This window comes from Periplaneta americana, chromosome 16 (assembly GCF_040183065.1).
Source record: "Periplaneta americana isolate PAMFEO1 chromosome 16, P.americana_PAMFEO1_priV1, whole genome shotgun sequence".
NCBI classification, from domain to species: Eukaryota; Metazoa; Arthropoda; class Insecta; order Blattodea; family Blattidae; genus Periplaneta; species Periplaneta americana.
Window position 1 is genome coordinate 97340534 of NC_091132.1, and position 15868 is coordinate 97356401.

Consider the following 15868-nt stretch of genomic DNA (forward strand, 5'->3'; position numbering starts at 1 on the left):
GAGTTGGATGATCAAGTTTTCTCCTTAAACATATTTTAATAATTCTTTTATGTAGTAATATTAATGGGCGAATGGTACTCTGTGATAATCCACCCCGTCCTATAATTCTGTACTGTATGTATTATAGACTGTACTAGTGCTAAAAATAATTGTTCTCAATAGTTTTACTGGCATAAAGCGACAAATTTGTATAGAGTTTTACGTAATTTAAGACATAAGTATTTATATTATATATAATTTATATTATTTATAATATTATAATATCATGGATTATGTTAGCTTTTGTTAGCTTAAAGTAAACCGGCATTGCACGAGTTTTCTTTCTTGCTTCTATCTTTAAGTAAACTGATCATTAGAATGTTTGGAAAAGCTCGACAACGCAACTGAAGAACTTCCAAAGTCAAAGCCGATTGTTACCTATACGATTAATGCTTTCCAACTACACTAATCCACACTGTTATATCTAAAGTTTTGATAAAAGCCTTAATAAAATGTTATAAGATACTGTATATTCAACAATTTTTAAACACTCTACGACAAAACTCAATCAACACACCCCATCGGCCCCTATATAGCCGCTAAGGGTTGACTCAATGACCCACAATAATCCGGGGCTTTGCTAACATCCATTTATCTGTTTAGTGTAATTTCATGTTCATGTGAGTTCACACTTCACGTTCAAAATCAGCTGACGATACATATGGAATTCCTTCGTTCCCAGTGTCAACTCCATGGGGTGTAATCGGGAGCTAAAATATAAAATTTCATTGCACTTCCAGATGTTGATCCGTATACGCCTGCTTAACAGTTGTAATCAGATGAGAAACAGACAAATTAATCTCATAATTTTATTGTTTTATGCGTCCAATAAAACCAGGATATCACATTGTACTTTAATAAGAAAACTTCGGATTTTCCTCCTACCCTTAAGAGTAACCCTATGAGGAGTCATGGTGAGTCCTACCCAGGAAAAAAAATCGGTCGTGTCCCAGAACCCAATATTACTGCTTTTAATTGGTAGGGGGGATGAAATTAGGGTAGAAAGTCGTTTATAAATATTTTAATGTGTGAAGGTTAAGTGTGCAAATTTTGATAAATATCGGCGAATGCGTCTAGATATATAATATAAAATTGTATTATAATGGAGCATTTTCCCCTTAACCCCTATGTCCGCTTATGGGTTGAATTCAGTGGGAGAACATACAAATTGAAGGGAAGGACCTACAGGAATGACCAAATATATGTCAAAATTATTATTTTCTTTTAATTTTTAGTCTAAAAATACTTCATAGTATTGACTTCATTTGAGTGAAATTTCAAGATATTTAGGAAGAAAATAATTGCTTTTACGCGATTTTTAAATTTCCGCCGCGCTCCAGTCGCTTTATTCTGTGCTGAAACTTCTTCGTTGAATATCCGGTGTTTGTTTATTTTACATTTTTCAACATTTAATATGTAATATCTCAGACAAAAATAGAGATAATTGAATAAAATTTTCAGGGCATATTCTCACATTAGGCCTATACATTAATAATTCTGTAAGAAGAAATTGTGTAATTGTAAATTAAATAATACGTTAAAAATATGCATGCAATTTTTCTTTCTGTTCATAAAAATGCAAAATAAAAATATAAAAATTATAATTTCTAAAAAATATCAAACATAATTGATTAGCAGTCTTTTAGCTTTCATTTAAGACAAGATTTGTGATTCTGTGATACTCTTGAGAGCAGTTGTTGTTGTTGTTATTGTTATTGTTTAGTCAACTGTCCGAAGACATCTCAACCTCACAAGTGATAGCAAGAAGGCACCAATTATGAAGCAATTAGGCCAGGAGATAATGGGGTGGGATGGCCAGTTCCTTTCCTCCTCCATTGCATACATCGCCAACTGGCTACATATTACATCAGAATTCAGATTATATAAACAATATTGTTCTTCATGTGACATATATCGTCAAGTGAGATGTACTGCCTGATAATAGATGTACATATCAGCCATAACCTCAATCAGAGGATATTGAGAGCAGATATATCATTTTCTTTATAGTATTGCATTTTTTGCATTTTTATGACTGTGACTGTACCATAAAGGGAAAACTGAAAATGTATTTAAAAGGATTCTTCATACATTGATATGAAACTATGTTAGGGAAATAGAAGCTCTACTTAAAATAATATGAGAAAAGATATTTCATGTAGGTCCTCCTTTTCATATAATCGTATTATACGCTTCAAAAACCTCAGAAAAATTAATTGAATTACGATTAGAACACTTCGTATTTTCCTCCCGTCATTAGAAGTCACCCCATAGGATGTCATGGCGAGCTAAAAATTGTCCATTTTTTTTATCAAAGAACTAAAAAAAATCCTCTGTATATATTTGTCGTAACCAAATATCTCACTAATTGTGAGAGGTTGTGTACAAAATTTGGCAAAGTGTAGATATAGAATAATTATAATACAATTATTTTATGTTGGAGGACTTAGGACTTTCCAGCAATATACGTAACTTCATACGCTTTGTTAGGAACTTAAATCAGATGGAATAGATTCAAAACACACACCCTTTTCGACACAGTCATGAACACACCCCACCACAACAGGAAACCAGAAGATAGCGCAGGATGTCCACTAGGCTTTGGACAATGAAGAACAACACTTCGAAACTATTCAGTTAGGTAAATTCCTAAAAATTAAGACAGTAAAGAATTTTAAAAGTTAATCAGTGATATATTATAAGTGTTAAAAGAGTATGTAGAACAACGAAGAAAATATTTATTCTAGAGTAACACATCACTAAAAAATGAAAGAGTTCTGATAAATAGTATTATATTTATGACTACTTGCAGATAGGCTATTTTTAACATTATTTTCGTGCGATAAAAATACCAACTCCCCTTAATTTGACCTTATTTTCAGATTAATTTCGTGCTTTTTGCATTACTTGTGAAGTACCTTTCTGTAATACTATTGAAATAAGAAAATAATACTGGGTTCAAAACCTTGTTAAATCGTTTTGATGTGAATCATGCTCTGTAAGGATCTTCAAGTGTCGTGCGATTTGTTTTGGACTGTGAATAATTTTTGTCACATAATGTAGCAAAAATTATTCTATTCCATGCATAACTGTCCTTGATGATACAGACTTATACATTCTAAATATGAAGAAATCCTTATTTTAGGAAATATATATGTACATAGACAAATAAGCTGTTCGCGAGATAAACACGTTCTCGCTACCATATTTGTTGAAAACGGCTACATCTATGAAAAGATCAAATCTGATTTTTGAAACATCAGTGCATATTTTCTTTAGAATAATAAATAATTCTTAATGTGAAAATAAGAGAAAATACTGTGCTTGTTTGTCTGACGAAAGTTTTTAATATAACCATTGTCGATTGACATGTTCAGGCCGACTACTTCTAAATTCTTAAGCGAATGATATTCGTTCATAACGCTTTCAGTTATAAAAAAAATAGGTTTCGCACTTTAGCGTCTCACTACCAAGTCCAGTCGTTTTCATGGACCGTAGAATGTTAAGAGAAAGGTGACTCTGTGAAGGTTATAGTTTTTTGTCCTTTAACGTAGAAGAGATCTATTATGTCGGTAGAAGGGTAATTGTGGTAGTGCTTCCGGGAACAAAATAATTGGATGTTGTACGATTACAGACAGGGAATAGGAGATTAATATATTTTCCATGAATGCTGGGCTTTGTATCTTCCCGAAAGGTGCTGGGTATGTATCTTCTCTCTTTTCCATAGGCTCTGTGTAGGCCTATTTATTTATTGCCCACAGGCACTAGGTATTTGTATCATCCACATGGGCAATGGTTATTTGTATCTCGTTCATAGGCACAGATAAAAGTATAGGTAAAGCCATCCGTTTTACAAGCAATGAAGACGCTTGGGGGCAAGGAGGTAGAACTCCTTGCTTCCATGACCTTGGCACTAGAATGAGGTGATGTGATTGGCACCATATTGCAATTACTTGTTATCTTTGAGTACTCAATTGTGTGTATATATATATATATATATATATATATATATATATATATATATATTGATTCAGTGTCGTAAAATAACCCTATATATATTTTTATTGGATTATTTTACGACACTGAATCAACATCCCTGAATGAAATAAAGGTGATAATTTCGGTGAAAAATGAGTTCGGGGTCCAGCACCGAAAGTTACCAGCATTTGCTCGTATTGGGTTGAGGGAGAACTACGGAAAAAACTTCAACCAGATTACTTGCCCCGACCGGAATTCGAATCCGGGCCTCCTGGTTTCGCAATCAGACGTGCTAACCGTTACTCCGCAGGTGTGGACCTCAATTATGTATGCGGCTGAGTGAATCCGGGCCGTTCTGGAAGTTTTGTCGAGACAAATCACGTCACCATCCGGGATTGATCCCGGAACCTTCCAGTCCGTACCTAGTTACGTTATATCAACTAAACTACCAAATCACCTCATATTACCTACGGGCTCTGGACATTTATACCTTTACAATGGGCAGATATTTGTGTTATCCCCATGGGCACTCGGGTTTTATATCTTCCTTACAGGCAGTGGATATTTATATGTTTCCCATATGCGCTGAGTACGTAGGCCTATTCGAATTTTTATCATAGGCACTGCGTATTTATATCTTCCCCATAAGCACTGAGTATTTATATTTTTCCCATTAGCACTCGTTTCTCATGGTCACTGGGCATTTATACTGTACACTCCCCATGGATATTTGATATTTATATCTTCCCCATGAGGACTGAATATTTATATCTTGCCCATAGATACTGGGTATTTACATATTCTTCATGAGCACTGGGTATTTGTATAATCTCCATGGAAACTGGATGTAATGGGTAGTGAGTTTGATATCTTCCAATTAACACTCGGTAAGTGTATCTTTTCCACGGGCACTGAATTTTTGTATCTTCCACATGAGCACTGGATAATCGCATATTTCCCATAGGGACTGGGGATATTTATATATCTTGTCTTGCGTGTTTGTCTTAAGCAATGCTAATCTTATCACTCATAACGGAGTCTTGAGAATGTCCAGTAGCGATTAAAATCTGAAATAGGTGTATTAAATAATGTGATAATAATAATAATAATAATAATACTTACTTACTTACTTACTTACAAATGGCTTTTAAGGAACCCGAAGGTTCATTGCCGCCCTCACATAAGCCCGCCAGCGGTCCCTATCCTGTGCAAGATTAATCCAGTCTCTATCATCATACCCCACCTCCCTCAAATCCATTTTAATATTATCCTCCCATCTACGTCTCGGCCTCCCTAAAGGTCTTTTTCCCTCCGGTCTCCCAACTAACATTCTATATGCATTTCTGGATTCGCCCATACGTGCTACATGCCCTGCCCATCTCAAACGTCTCGATTTTATGTTCCTAATTATGTCAGGTGAAGAATACAATGCGTGCAGTTCTGTGTTGTGTAACTTTCTCCATTCTCCTGTAACTTCATCCCGCTTAGACCCAAATATTTTCCTTAGCACCTTATTCTCAAACACCCTGAACCTATGTTCCTCTCTCAGAGTGAGAGTCCAAGTTTCACAACCATACAGAAGAACCGGTAATATAACTGTTTTATAAATTCTAACTTTCAGATTTTTGGACAGCAGACTGGATGATAAGAGCTTCTCAACCGAATAATAACACGCATTTCCCATATTTATTCTGCGTTTAATTTCCTCCCGAGTGTCATTTATATTTGTTACTGTTGCTCCAAGATATTTGAATTTTTCCACCTCTTCGAAGGATAAATCTCCAATTTTTATATTTCCATTTCGTACAATATTCTGGTCACGAGACATAATCATATACTTTGTCTTTTCGGGATTTACTTCCAAACCGATCGCTCTACTTGCTTCAAGTAAAATTTCCGTGTTTTCCCTTATCGTTTGTGTATTTTCTCCTAACATATTCACGTCATCCGCATAGACAAGAAGCTGATGTAACCCGTTCAATTCCAAACCCTGCCTGTTATCCTGAACTTTCCTAATGGCATATTCTAGAGCGAAGTTAAAAAGTAAAGGTGACAGTGCATCTTCCTGCTTTAGCCCGCAGTGAATTGGAAAAGCATCAGATAGAAACTGACCTATACGGACTCTGCTGTATGTTTCACTGAGACACATTTTAATTAATCGAACTAGTTTCTTGGGAATACCAAATTCAATAAGAATATCATATAATACTTCCCTCTTAACCGAGTCATAAGCCTTTTTGAAATCTATGAATAACTGATGTACTGTACCCTTATACTCCCATTTTTTCTCCATTATCTGTCGAATACAAAAAATCTGATCAATAGTCGATCTATTACGCCGAAAACCGCACTGATGATCCCCAATAATTTCATCTACGTACGGAGTTAATCTTCTCAAAAGAATATTGGACAAAATAATAATAATAATAATAATAATAATAATAATAATAATAATAATAATAATAATAATAATAGTAATATATGGTAACAAAATAGTTTAGTCTCTATACAAGAGACATAAATCTCTACTTCATGTCGTAAATGGCTGAAGTTAATGAAGTTACAGCCAGAAAATCTATCTCCATTTTGAATAGGCTCCTGTACATAGAATCGGATCAGTGTTTTATTGCGAATTTTAAGATGATGGGATGATAGAAAATTAGATCACTGCAATTATTCCTTTTGTTTCTTTTACTTAATGATAGACGACATTAAGATATATGGATTATATGAGGAGACAAAGAGGAAGGCAGAAAATAGGAAAGCTTGGCGAAAGCTGGGTTTGCAGTGAAAGACCTGCCCTTGGGCAGAACACTAAATGAATGAATAGGAATATACGGAGTATGTTTTCGTGTAAACCAAACGTGTTGTCGAGAGCAGCTAACTTTCAATAAATTAGAATAGAGCAGTGAAATTAGCAGAAATGCATCTCATGTTACTGTAAAACAGAGGGAACTCAACGGGATAAACGCATTGCGTTACGCGATTTCAAGGCCGAGCGTCGCCAGAATTGTCGCATGGGGCAGATCAGTACCGGCATGCGCGCAGGGTAGCCGCTTGCCGTGTTGCGGACGGTCAGGATCCAGGGGAAGTGAAACTCTCCTCGGTGCTAGTGTGTGTTGCCCGGTTCGTGTGACAGATCCGATTGTTACTACAGTTGCTACCCATAGTGAGGAATCTCAAAGGGAATCTGTGCTGTTTTGCCTTGAAATGTTAACTGCCATTTCTTTCTAGTTGTTCAGAGGCTATCACTCTATTTGTAATTCGCGATTTTACTTCGGTTTACTGTGCACAGTCAAGTTTTATAGTGATGTTGATGATGATAATAATATCAGAAAACGATACGCTAAACTGAAAGAGTCTCATTGCTGCAGTGTTACGTGGGCGAAATGCTTCAGACTTAAACAAGACCATGTCGTCAATAAAGCTGCACCATTTGGAGGGAAGCTGGAACGGCTGGAGCGGTGGAAATGAGCTGGAGATTGAGGAAGAGCAGTTTCTGTTGGAGAAAGCGACGGTGAGTCCTTACGATTACAACCCCATTAGTAATAATAATATTAATAATATAATAATAATAATAATAATAATTATTATTATTATCACTTCCATAATGAAACAGGATTTAATAGCTACATACCTGAGAGATGTACAATATCTATCCTCAGCTTTATAAATATGCAATAGATGAATAGAATAAAAATATCAACTTATATCTACTCGTAAAACTAATAAGACTAATGTTATGAAACAGAAAAAAATATATATAAAAAGCGATCTCAGTTACAGAAGTTTTACGGATTACATTACCAAACATTTGGAGAAATTAAATCTAACGGTTAACTTACACCATAAAATCTAGAAAGAAGTTAAAATGCATAGGTATATATTACATAATAAATTTTAAAATGTATAATGTCTGAATGTATTACTAATTTGTGTGCTTGGGTACATTAAAGTTCTGAACGTTTAAGGTGAAAATGAAATTATTCATTCTTTGTATAAGATTTCACTAACAACATAAAGAATATCACAAATTTAAAATAAATATCATTCGCTGTATGTTCCTCTGATTATTGTCGTGAACATCCTGAAATAAATAAATAAATAAATAAATAAATGGAACGATCGATCGATCAATAAATCAATCAATCAACCAACCAATCATTCAATGATGCATTGGTAACAAAATGGGAAATTATTCTATTGTGATAAAACTGAGATAGCGTAATATTGACTTTTTAAAGTTGTTTTATATTTTATTTCATATTACACAAAGTCTAATTGCCAGCCGTAACGGATGCAACAGAAAAGATGCAAATTGAATTCCTCGTGGAAGCCACAATCATATCTTCAAGTCTTGTCTTGTATGTTTGTTCAGTGTCAGTATAATAATGTGTTCGTTACATGCAATTCCAACGGCGCTTCGTATTGAGTTTACATCACGGAAACTACCACTACAACAACACCCACTACTACTACTAGGCCTACTACTATGTGGGTGGGATGTCGTTATTGAGTTCCCACGTTGGACGCCAGTTGAGGGTGAGTGGTTATTGGGACCACACGTTGGGCGCCATTTGAGGGTGGGTGCGTCTCGATGTTGCGTGAGATTCACTCAGGGTAGCCGAGGTACGGTTGTGGTATAGGTTGGTGTCGGGAATAATACCAAGCCGGCTACTTAAATAAGAGGCAGCGTAAACTTCAAAACTATGAGTTTATTGTCCTATCCACTTGGTAAACCCTAGAATATGTATTTCCGGCTGACATATAATTCAATCGTTGATCGCCTTTTGTATCGACTCTATGGCGGCTCTGAATAAGCTCTATCCGATACTACAAATTCAATACTCTGTCCAGTACACTATGACACGAAGCGAAATAGTAGTCCTGTCGACACCAAACGAAGTAGTTATTCTGCCCTGTATGTAGGGCCGCCGACACGAAGTAAAGTTGTTTTTATGATCTCCGCTCCGAAGCGGAATAGTAGTCGTCTTCACCAAACGAAGTAGTTATTGCGCCCTGTATGTAGGGCCGCCGACACGATGCGAACTCGTTTTTATGATCTCCGCTCCGCGGCGGAATAGTAGTCGTCGTCTCCGCTCCCCGTCACCCTTATTTTTAAAAACCTATCCTACGCTAAAACTAACTATTCTATTGGTTGAAAACTACGTCACTAACTGGCCTAAAACCTATTCCCTATTGGTCCAAAGTGACCTCATAAGCTGGACCAAGATCTCTCCTTATTGGGCGCGAAATATGTCATCTCTAAATTTAAACTTTGGATTTCCCATAACATCAAATTAGTTTGTATATCTCACAAGAATACCCGTTCTTTGGAAAACCCAAGCTTGGCAGTATCTTTCCCACGGGTCTAGTCCGACTCCGGCTTTAGAATTTTATGCTTCATCGAGTCTCTATACGAAAACCCCGCTCAAGGTGGCCCTAAATCTGTCCGATGCTGACAAGTGACGAAACACCTGTGTGGGAAGCTAATTCTAACGAAGTCGCCAGAACATCCCCGCGAATACATGTAATAAAAATATGGAGATATCACCTCGTTAATAAATCGGTCTCTCCCTCTCCTAATTACTGCTTCAAATGCCCATCTACATAACCATTGGAAATTCCCGAAAGAGTTTCCAATGTTATGAGATGTCCCCGCTTTCTGCCTATAACTAGCCTCATAGTTCCCCCGCGCGATCAGCCGGTAACACATTATTTACAATACAGTGAGGTTACAATGTCACTACAAACAATTACAATAAATATTACATATATCTTCACAAGCCTTTCTATGTACACCACTCTCACACAATAAGCACAACAATGTACAATTTATATCCACATTTACATATGTACAATACCATTCATTCACATATTTACATTTATTTATTAATTGATCAATTACACACTCTGCGTGCTTGGTTGTACCAGCCGCCCTGTACAGGTTCACCTAGCTGTACGCGTGAGACTAACCATCCTACTCTTTCTCATTCCTGCCTCCTAGCCTCTCCTGTTTGAAAGGCCGCAAGAGTTGCTTGTGGTACCTTCCAACAGGTTTACTTTTTCCCCTTTCTACCAATTCGAAAGTATGGTCTCCATATCTACTTTTAATTTCGTAGGGCCCTTTGTACAGTAGCTCCATGCGTGAGTAACGTCCTCTGAGGGCGGAAGATAACTTCACGTCCCTTAGCAAAACCAAATCGCCGGGTGTGGGCTCCCATTTGTGGCGATATCTTTTGACTTTACCGAGTCTATACTCAGCCTTTTTCCTGATTCGGTCGAAAGCTAGTTTACACAGTAGTTCATCACTAGGAGGCTCACCCTCCTGTATGGCCTGCGGCAAACTCTTTATCATGGGATCGGGATCGATCCCTAACATAAGTTTGATCGGAGCTATTCCGGTCGTTGGATTGATAGAGTGGTTCATGACTCTCTCAATCACCTCACATTGCCTAAACCAGTCCTTATGGTTTCGGTGACACAGAATACGGAGGTACAATGATATATCCCTAAGCGCTCTTTCGCAGGGATTACCGCTGGGAAAGTATGCGGAGCAGTTGTATAGTTTCACGCCCGCATCTTCCAGCCTTTTGCAAAACACTTTCGATTTATGTACCGACACATTGTCACTGAGCACCGCTGTTACCGGGCCGTAAGTCGGTATGTAGTCTCTAACCAGCTTATCAGCACACAACTTGCTAGAGATATTTCTTAAAGGGTAAATCTTTACAAATTTTGTGAACACATCGTACGTAACAAATATGTACCTGTGTCCGAAGGACGATGTGGGCATTGGACCGTGTTCGTCCACTGCTACAAGTTCATTCTTTTTACCCCTGATAATGACCTGTGGTACATTGTCATACCTTACATTTAGAGGTTTCGCCCTCTGGCAGGCCTCGCAACGAGATATTACCCTTCTAACCTTCTTTGACAGTTGCTTAATATAAAATGATTCTGACATAGTTAAAATGATCCTATCACTCCCAGAGTGACACATAGATAGGTGAAAGTTATTTATAAGTTCATTCTCCATACTCGCAGGTATGTATATCTTCCACTTCTGGATATCCCTACCATGCAATTTATACAAGATACCAGAGCGCAATCCATACACTTCGTCTTTCACCTGTGAGATTTCTCTAGCTTTGTCCATTAAGGCCCTTATCGTGGAATCCTCCTGCTGCAAATCTGCAATTTTCCGAAATTTTCCCGTCAGAGCTCCATTCCTCGTGGAATCAATTTTCATCACGGCAATTTCGTACGCGGGGGCGGTGATAGTTTCCGGTAGCCCCGATTTGGAATTCAAACGAGAGAGACAATCACCAAAGATATTGTCTGCCCCCGGAATATGTCTGATCGTCACATCATGAGCCAAAATTTCGTGCACATATCTAGATATTCTAGAGTTCGTCAATTTGCATCTACTCAGAAACGCTAGGCTTACATGGTCAGTAAATATGATTATCTGCCTATTAAAGATATACTGACGGAACTTCTGTAGTGCGAAGTACACAGCAGAAATCTCTAGTTCCGTGATTGATGCGTTGCTTTCGGTACGCGACAGTCCCCTAGAAGCTGTGGCAATCACATGTCGCTTATTATCTTCATCGGTCTGACATAGAATTGCTCCATATCCATATGAGGACGCATCCGTATAAATCTGAAAAGGTAGGCTGTCGTTAGGCCTTTCCAACAGAATTGAGTCGGCAAAAAGCAGTTTCGTTCGATCGAATGCTTCCTGCTCTGCCGACCCCCACCTGAAGGGTGTATCCTTCTTCAACAATGCTCTGAGTGGGGCTACATGCTTAGCATAATTGACGAGAAACCGATTCTGGTATTGTAGGATACCTAGATACCTACGAACCTGTTTCCGGTTCCGCGGCGGCGGGATCCTCGAAATGCTCTGAATTCTCTCTTTGTCCGGTCTAATTCCGTCAGACGAAATTACGTAACCCAGGAAAACTGTTTCAACTTTAAAAAATGCTGTTTTCCCCAGCTTGACTGTCATACCAGCCTCTCTCAATTTAGTAAGTACAAAATCAATATCCCTAATATGCCTATCAACATTATTGCCATATATAAGAAAATCGTCAATGTACTGTGCCAGAAAACCTTTCGTCGAATCACCAAAAATTATGTCAAGTGCCCTTAGTAGCGCAGATCCAGAACTCGCGATGCCGAATGGGCATCGGGTATACTGATAAACTTTCCCGTTATGTAGGAACGCTGTGAATTTTCTCGAGTCCTCGTCCAGCGGAATCTGCCAATACGAACTGGTCAAGTCTAAACTAGTGAATATAGAACAGTCACTGATACGGCCTAACAAAGTGTCCACTGACTCCGTCCTGAAATTATCTTTAACTGAAAACGAGTTAACGTGTCGGGCATCGATCGTTACTCTTAAGCTTCCATTGGGCTTCCTAACCCAGCACAATGCATTTACATAAGGCGAGTCCGATACTTCTATAACTCCGTCTTTTAACATATCATTTATGACTTCGTCTGCCTGATCCCTTAAAGATAGGGGGATGGGTCTACATTTATGCCGAAATTCCTCCATTCCTACCACCTTAATTTTGTGTGTATACACTCTACACAGACCCGGCGCGTCTGAAAAGACATTTAAATGGCTACCTACAACATCCATTAAGCGTTTCCTTTCACTCTCACTCAGGCCGTGTGCCTGGTTAACTTTATCCCTCACTATTTCGAAAATATCTGTCCTCCTATTGTTAGACGCGACTACCTGCCTAAGATCGCCCGGCGAACTCTCATTACAATATCTGGCCCTACCGCTAATGAGATTACGTCCTATTTGTCTCGCCTGGACTAATTCGCCGATACACAACTCGCATTCTCCGCAGTCTACTTGACACACTCCCCTAGTTACCTCGTTACCTTCCCACGGATTAACCTCTATAATTACATTCTTACAAATTTTGAGGTGCTCTACAAAAATAACTCTTCCTGTAATTCAATCTCTCCCGCGGTTATTCATCTAACTCCGATCTAGCGCTATCCCTACTGAATGGGACATGGCCTACACTGCCGTTACCTGCCGTAACCCCTAGTCTGTTTTCCCTGAAATCTAATAGCGCGTGCCATTCATAAAAGCTTTCTACTCCAATAATGATGTCGGTAGTCAACCTTTGTATCACAAGAAAAATAGCATTTAATTTCACTTCTCCGCACTCTAACCCGAACCATACTTGATATTTTACCTTTTCCTTCTTCTTGCTTAGGGCGCCCGCACAGTACAGTGAACATATCGGTAACGTTTGCAGTTTTATTCCTGAATCCCTAACCTTTTGAAAAAATTCCAAGCTGCATACATTATTTGTGGAGCCCGAGTCCAACAACACACAACACTTTATCCCAAATATTTTGGCATCTATATAAGGCAATACATAAGTCCCATTATTTTCTAACTCTGGGTTAGTAATCTCGCTCTGTCTCTTCACGCTTACCGCGTTGGTGGATTCTTTTGACAGTGGCTTACTGCACTTAGCTACAGAAATCTCCGAACCCTTGAGACTTCTGTCTAGCAGTTTCCCGAGTGCGATGCAGTCGGTTCCACTGCTACCTCGTCTCTATTTCTACAATTTATAGGCTCCCGGCCCATATTCATTCTGACCGGACTTTGCTGACGTCCGTTCATGTCTCTATTCCTGCTTTGTCCCACGTTACACTGTGTAGGTGGCCTATTGCACCTTTGTGAGGCCATTTCTTGTAGGACGTCTCGCCTATCTCTCTCCTGCTCCTGTCTCCTCCAATCACCTCGATTTTGCGGTCCCCTGCTAAAATTAGGCTGCCAGAATCCCTGTCTGTAATTCCTGTTCCGAAGCCAGTGTGGTGGGGTTCTAAGCCTATTATTTCCATTTTCTTGTCTTCCCGTGTACCATCGTATGTGGTTAACCCTACGCACGGGACCAACACCTCCTCGATCGTTCCTCATCCTGTTATGACTACTCTGGTTATTCCTACTATTATTGTAAGGACCCCCAAAGGGCGGGTCAATCCTTCTCTCCCTGTTGGGACTTTTCCCTCCGTTATGGCCATTATGGTATCGACTATATGCATTGTTGGGGCTCCTGTCACCACCCCAGCTACTCTGATTTTGGGCTCCTTTCCTTGGGGATGAAAAGGCTGTACTTGCCCCCTTCCCCGCTTTCTGGTCGGTGGGGCTTGAACCCTTTCCTTTGCCATGTACATAATCTGCCTGTCCACTACATTCATAGTGCGTGGCGTCCGAACCATCCAGCGCAGTCAACAAATCTATTGTTTCCCCGAAGTCTCGGGGCCCTGCTACGATCAGATTATATCTTATGTTCTCGGGATACTGCGAAATCACAGTTTGGATCAGCTCTGAATCCGGTATTGGCGGATTGAGGCTTTTCCCTTTCTTAACAATTTCAAGACAATAGTCTATCATAGAGACGCCTCTTCCCGCGTCAAACCTGCTCTGATTAATTTCCTTCCTAATTCTTTGTTGTTGTCTTTGTCCCCAGTATCTCTCCGAAAATTTTTCTCTGAATTCCTCATAAGTGACATTATCCCCTAGGGCCACTAGCGCCCAGTTGAGTGGTCGGCTCTTTAGGCTCTTTCGTACGACAGTCATTTTTAAGTCATCCGGCACCCCTCTTATTCTGAAGTACGTTTCTAGCTCACTTATGTAGTTATGTGGGTTTGAAAATTCAACCTCATCAAAAATAGGGTAACCAATCTCATTCAAAATGTGAGTGGGGTACTGGGGACGGCCTAAATATGCCTTGTCGTTTACATTTATCAACTCACTACGCACATCATCCCGTGAGGTCTGACATTCCTCACCAACACTATTGTTAACATGTCTTACATTTATGTTGCTACCTGATGCCGTGCTCTCACTTGTGCCCTCTTGTCTAGAAACTGCACGGTCCGAGCTGCTATGTCCGCTTAAATTTGCGGGACTACCCCCATTTAGTACGTCGTTTATTGAGTTCAGTTTACTTCTTAATTCTTCCAAACATTCGTTATCCGCCCTCTCTTTATTCTTTATGGCTCGCTTGAGACCGTCCACTTCCTGATCCATCTCACCTATTTTCTCTTCCACCGAATTCTGAATTTCTCGAACCTTCTCCACTATCGTTTCCTCAACAGCTGATTTTAGGTCGCTATTCTCTCTAGTAGCGCTATCTCTAACTCTAACTTCTAAATCCTTCATACTTTCTGACACCCTATCCATAGCTATCTTCAATTGGTTCTCCATTCCGATCCCATTCTCGGCTAATTTCCCCTCTAGCTTCTCTATTTTGTCCTCCATCTTGTTTCCTCTCTCCGCTAATTTTGCAATATGATCTCTAATCTCTCTCGAACTTTCCCCCAATCTATTTTCCATTTGTTTTATCTGCTCTCTACTTTCCCTTGAGTTATTTTCTAATTTACTTTCCATTTGTTTCATTTGTTCTCTACTTTCCCTTGAATTGTTGTCTAATTTATTTTCCATGAATTGTCTCATCTGCTCCCATAACTGTTCTAGCGTCATTTCCCCTTTGCCACTGTCTCTACTCTGTTGCTTTTCCACCGTTCGCTCTCCCTCTATTTCTTGTCCTGCGTTATTCTCGACCTCCTCCCTAATTTCCATAATTTCCTCGTCCTTCCTTTGCTCCATGGTTCCCTTGTTTCTATTTCCTCGTCTTTCTCGTATTTTCCTAACTACCTTACTCCTATGGCTACGTAGTATCATCTATACGCTACTCTGTCATCTATCCGACGCTTGCTCTCCCAATAATAATCTAACTAGGCCTGTATTTGCACTCTACTCCCAACAAATTACGCAATACACTTATTTCACTTTCCCCCAAAA

General features: G+C 39.1%; 1 protein-coding gene across 6 annotated transcripts in view; it reads left to right on the forward strand.

Annotated features, from left to right (window-relative positions):
- The window catches only part of CalpA (calpain A), a 560472-nt gene that overhangs the window by 95891 nt on the left and 448713 nt on the right, over positions 1-15868 (forward strand). The window contains exon 1 of one of the 6 annotated variants that reach the window (XM_069812575.1): positions 7091-7534. The exons of the other annotated variants lie outside the window; for them this stretch is intronic. Within the exon in view, the coding sequence (XP_069668676.1) occupies positions 7430-7534 (105 nt within the window). The 5' untranslated portion in view covers positions 7091-7429. Of the gene's footprint in view, positions 1-7090; positions 7535-15868 lie in introns of those variants that run through there. 6 annotated transcript variants of the gene reach the window in all.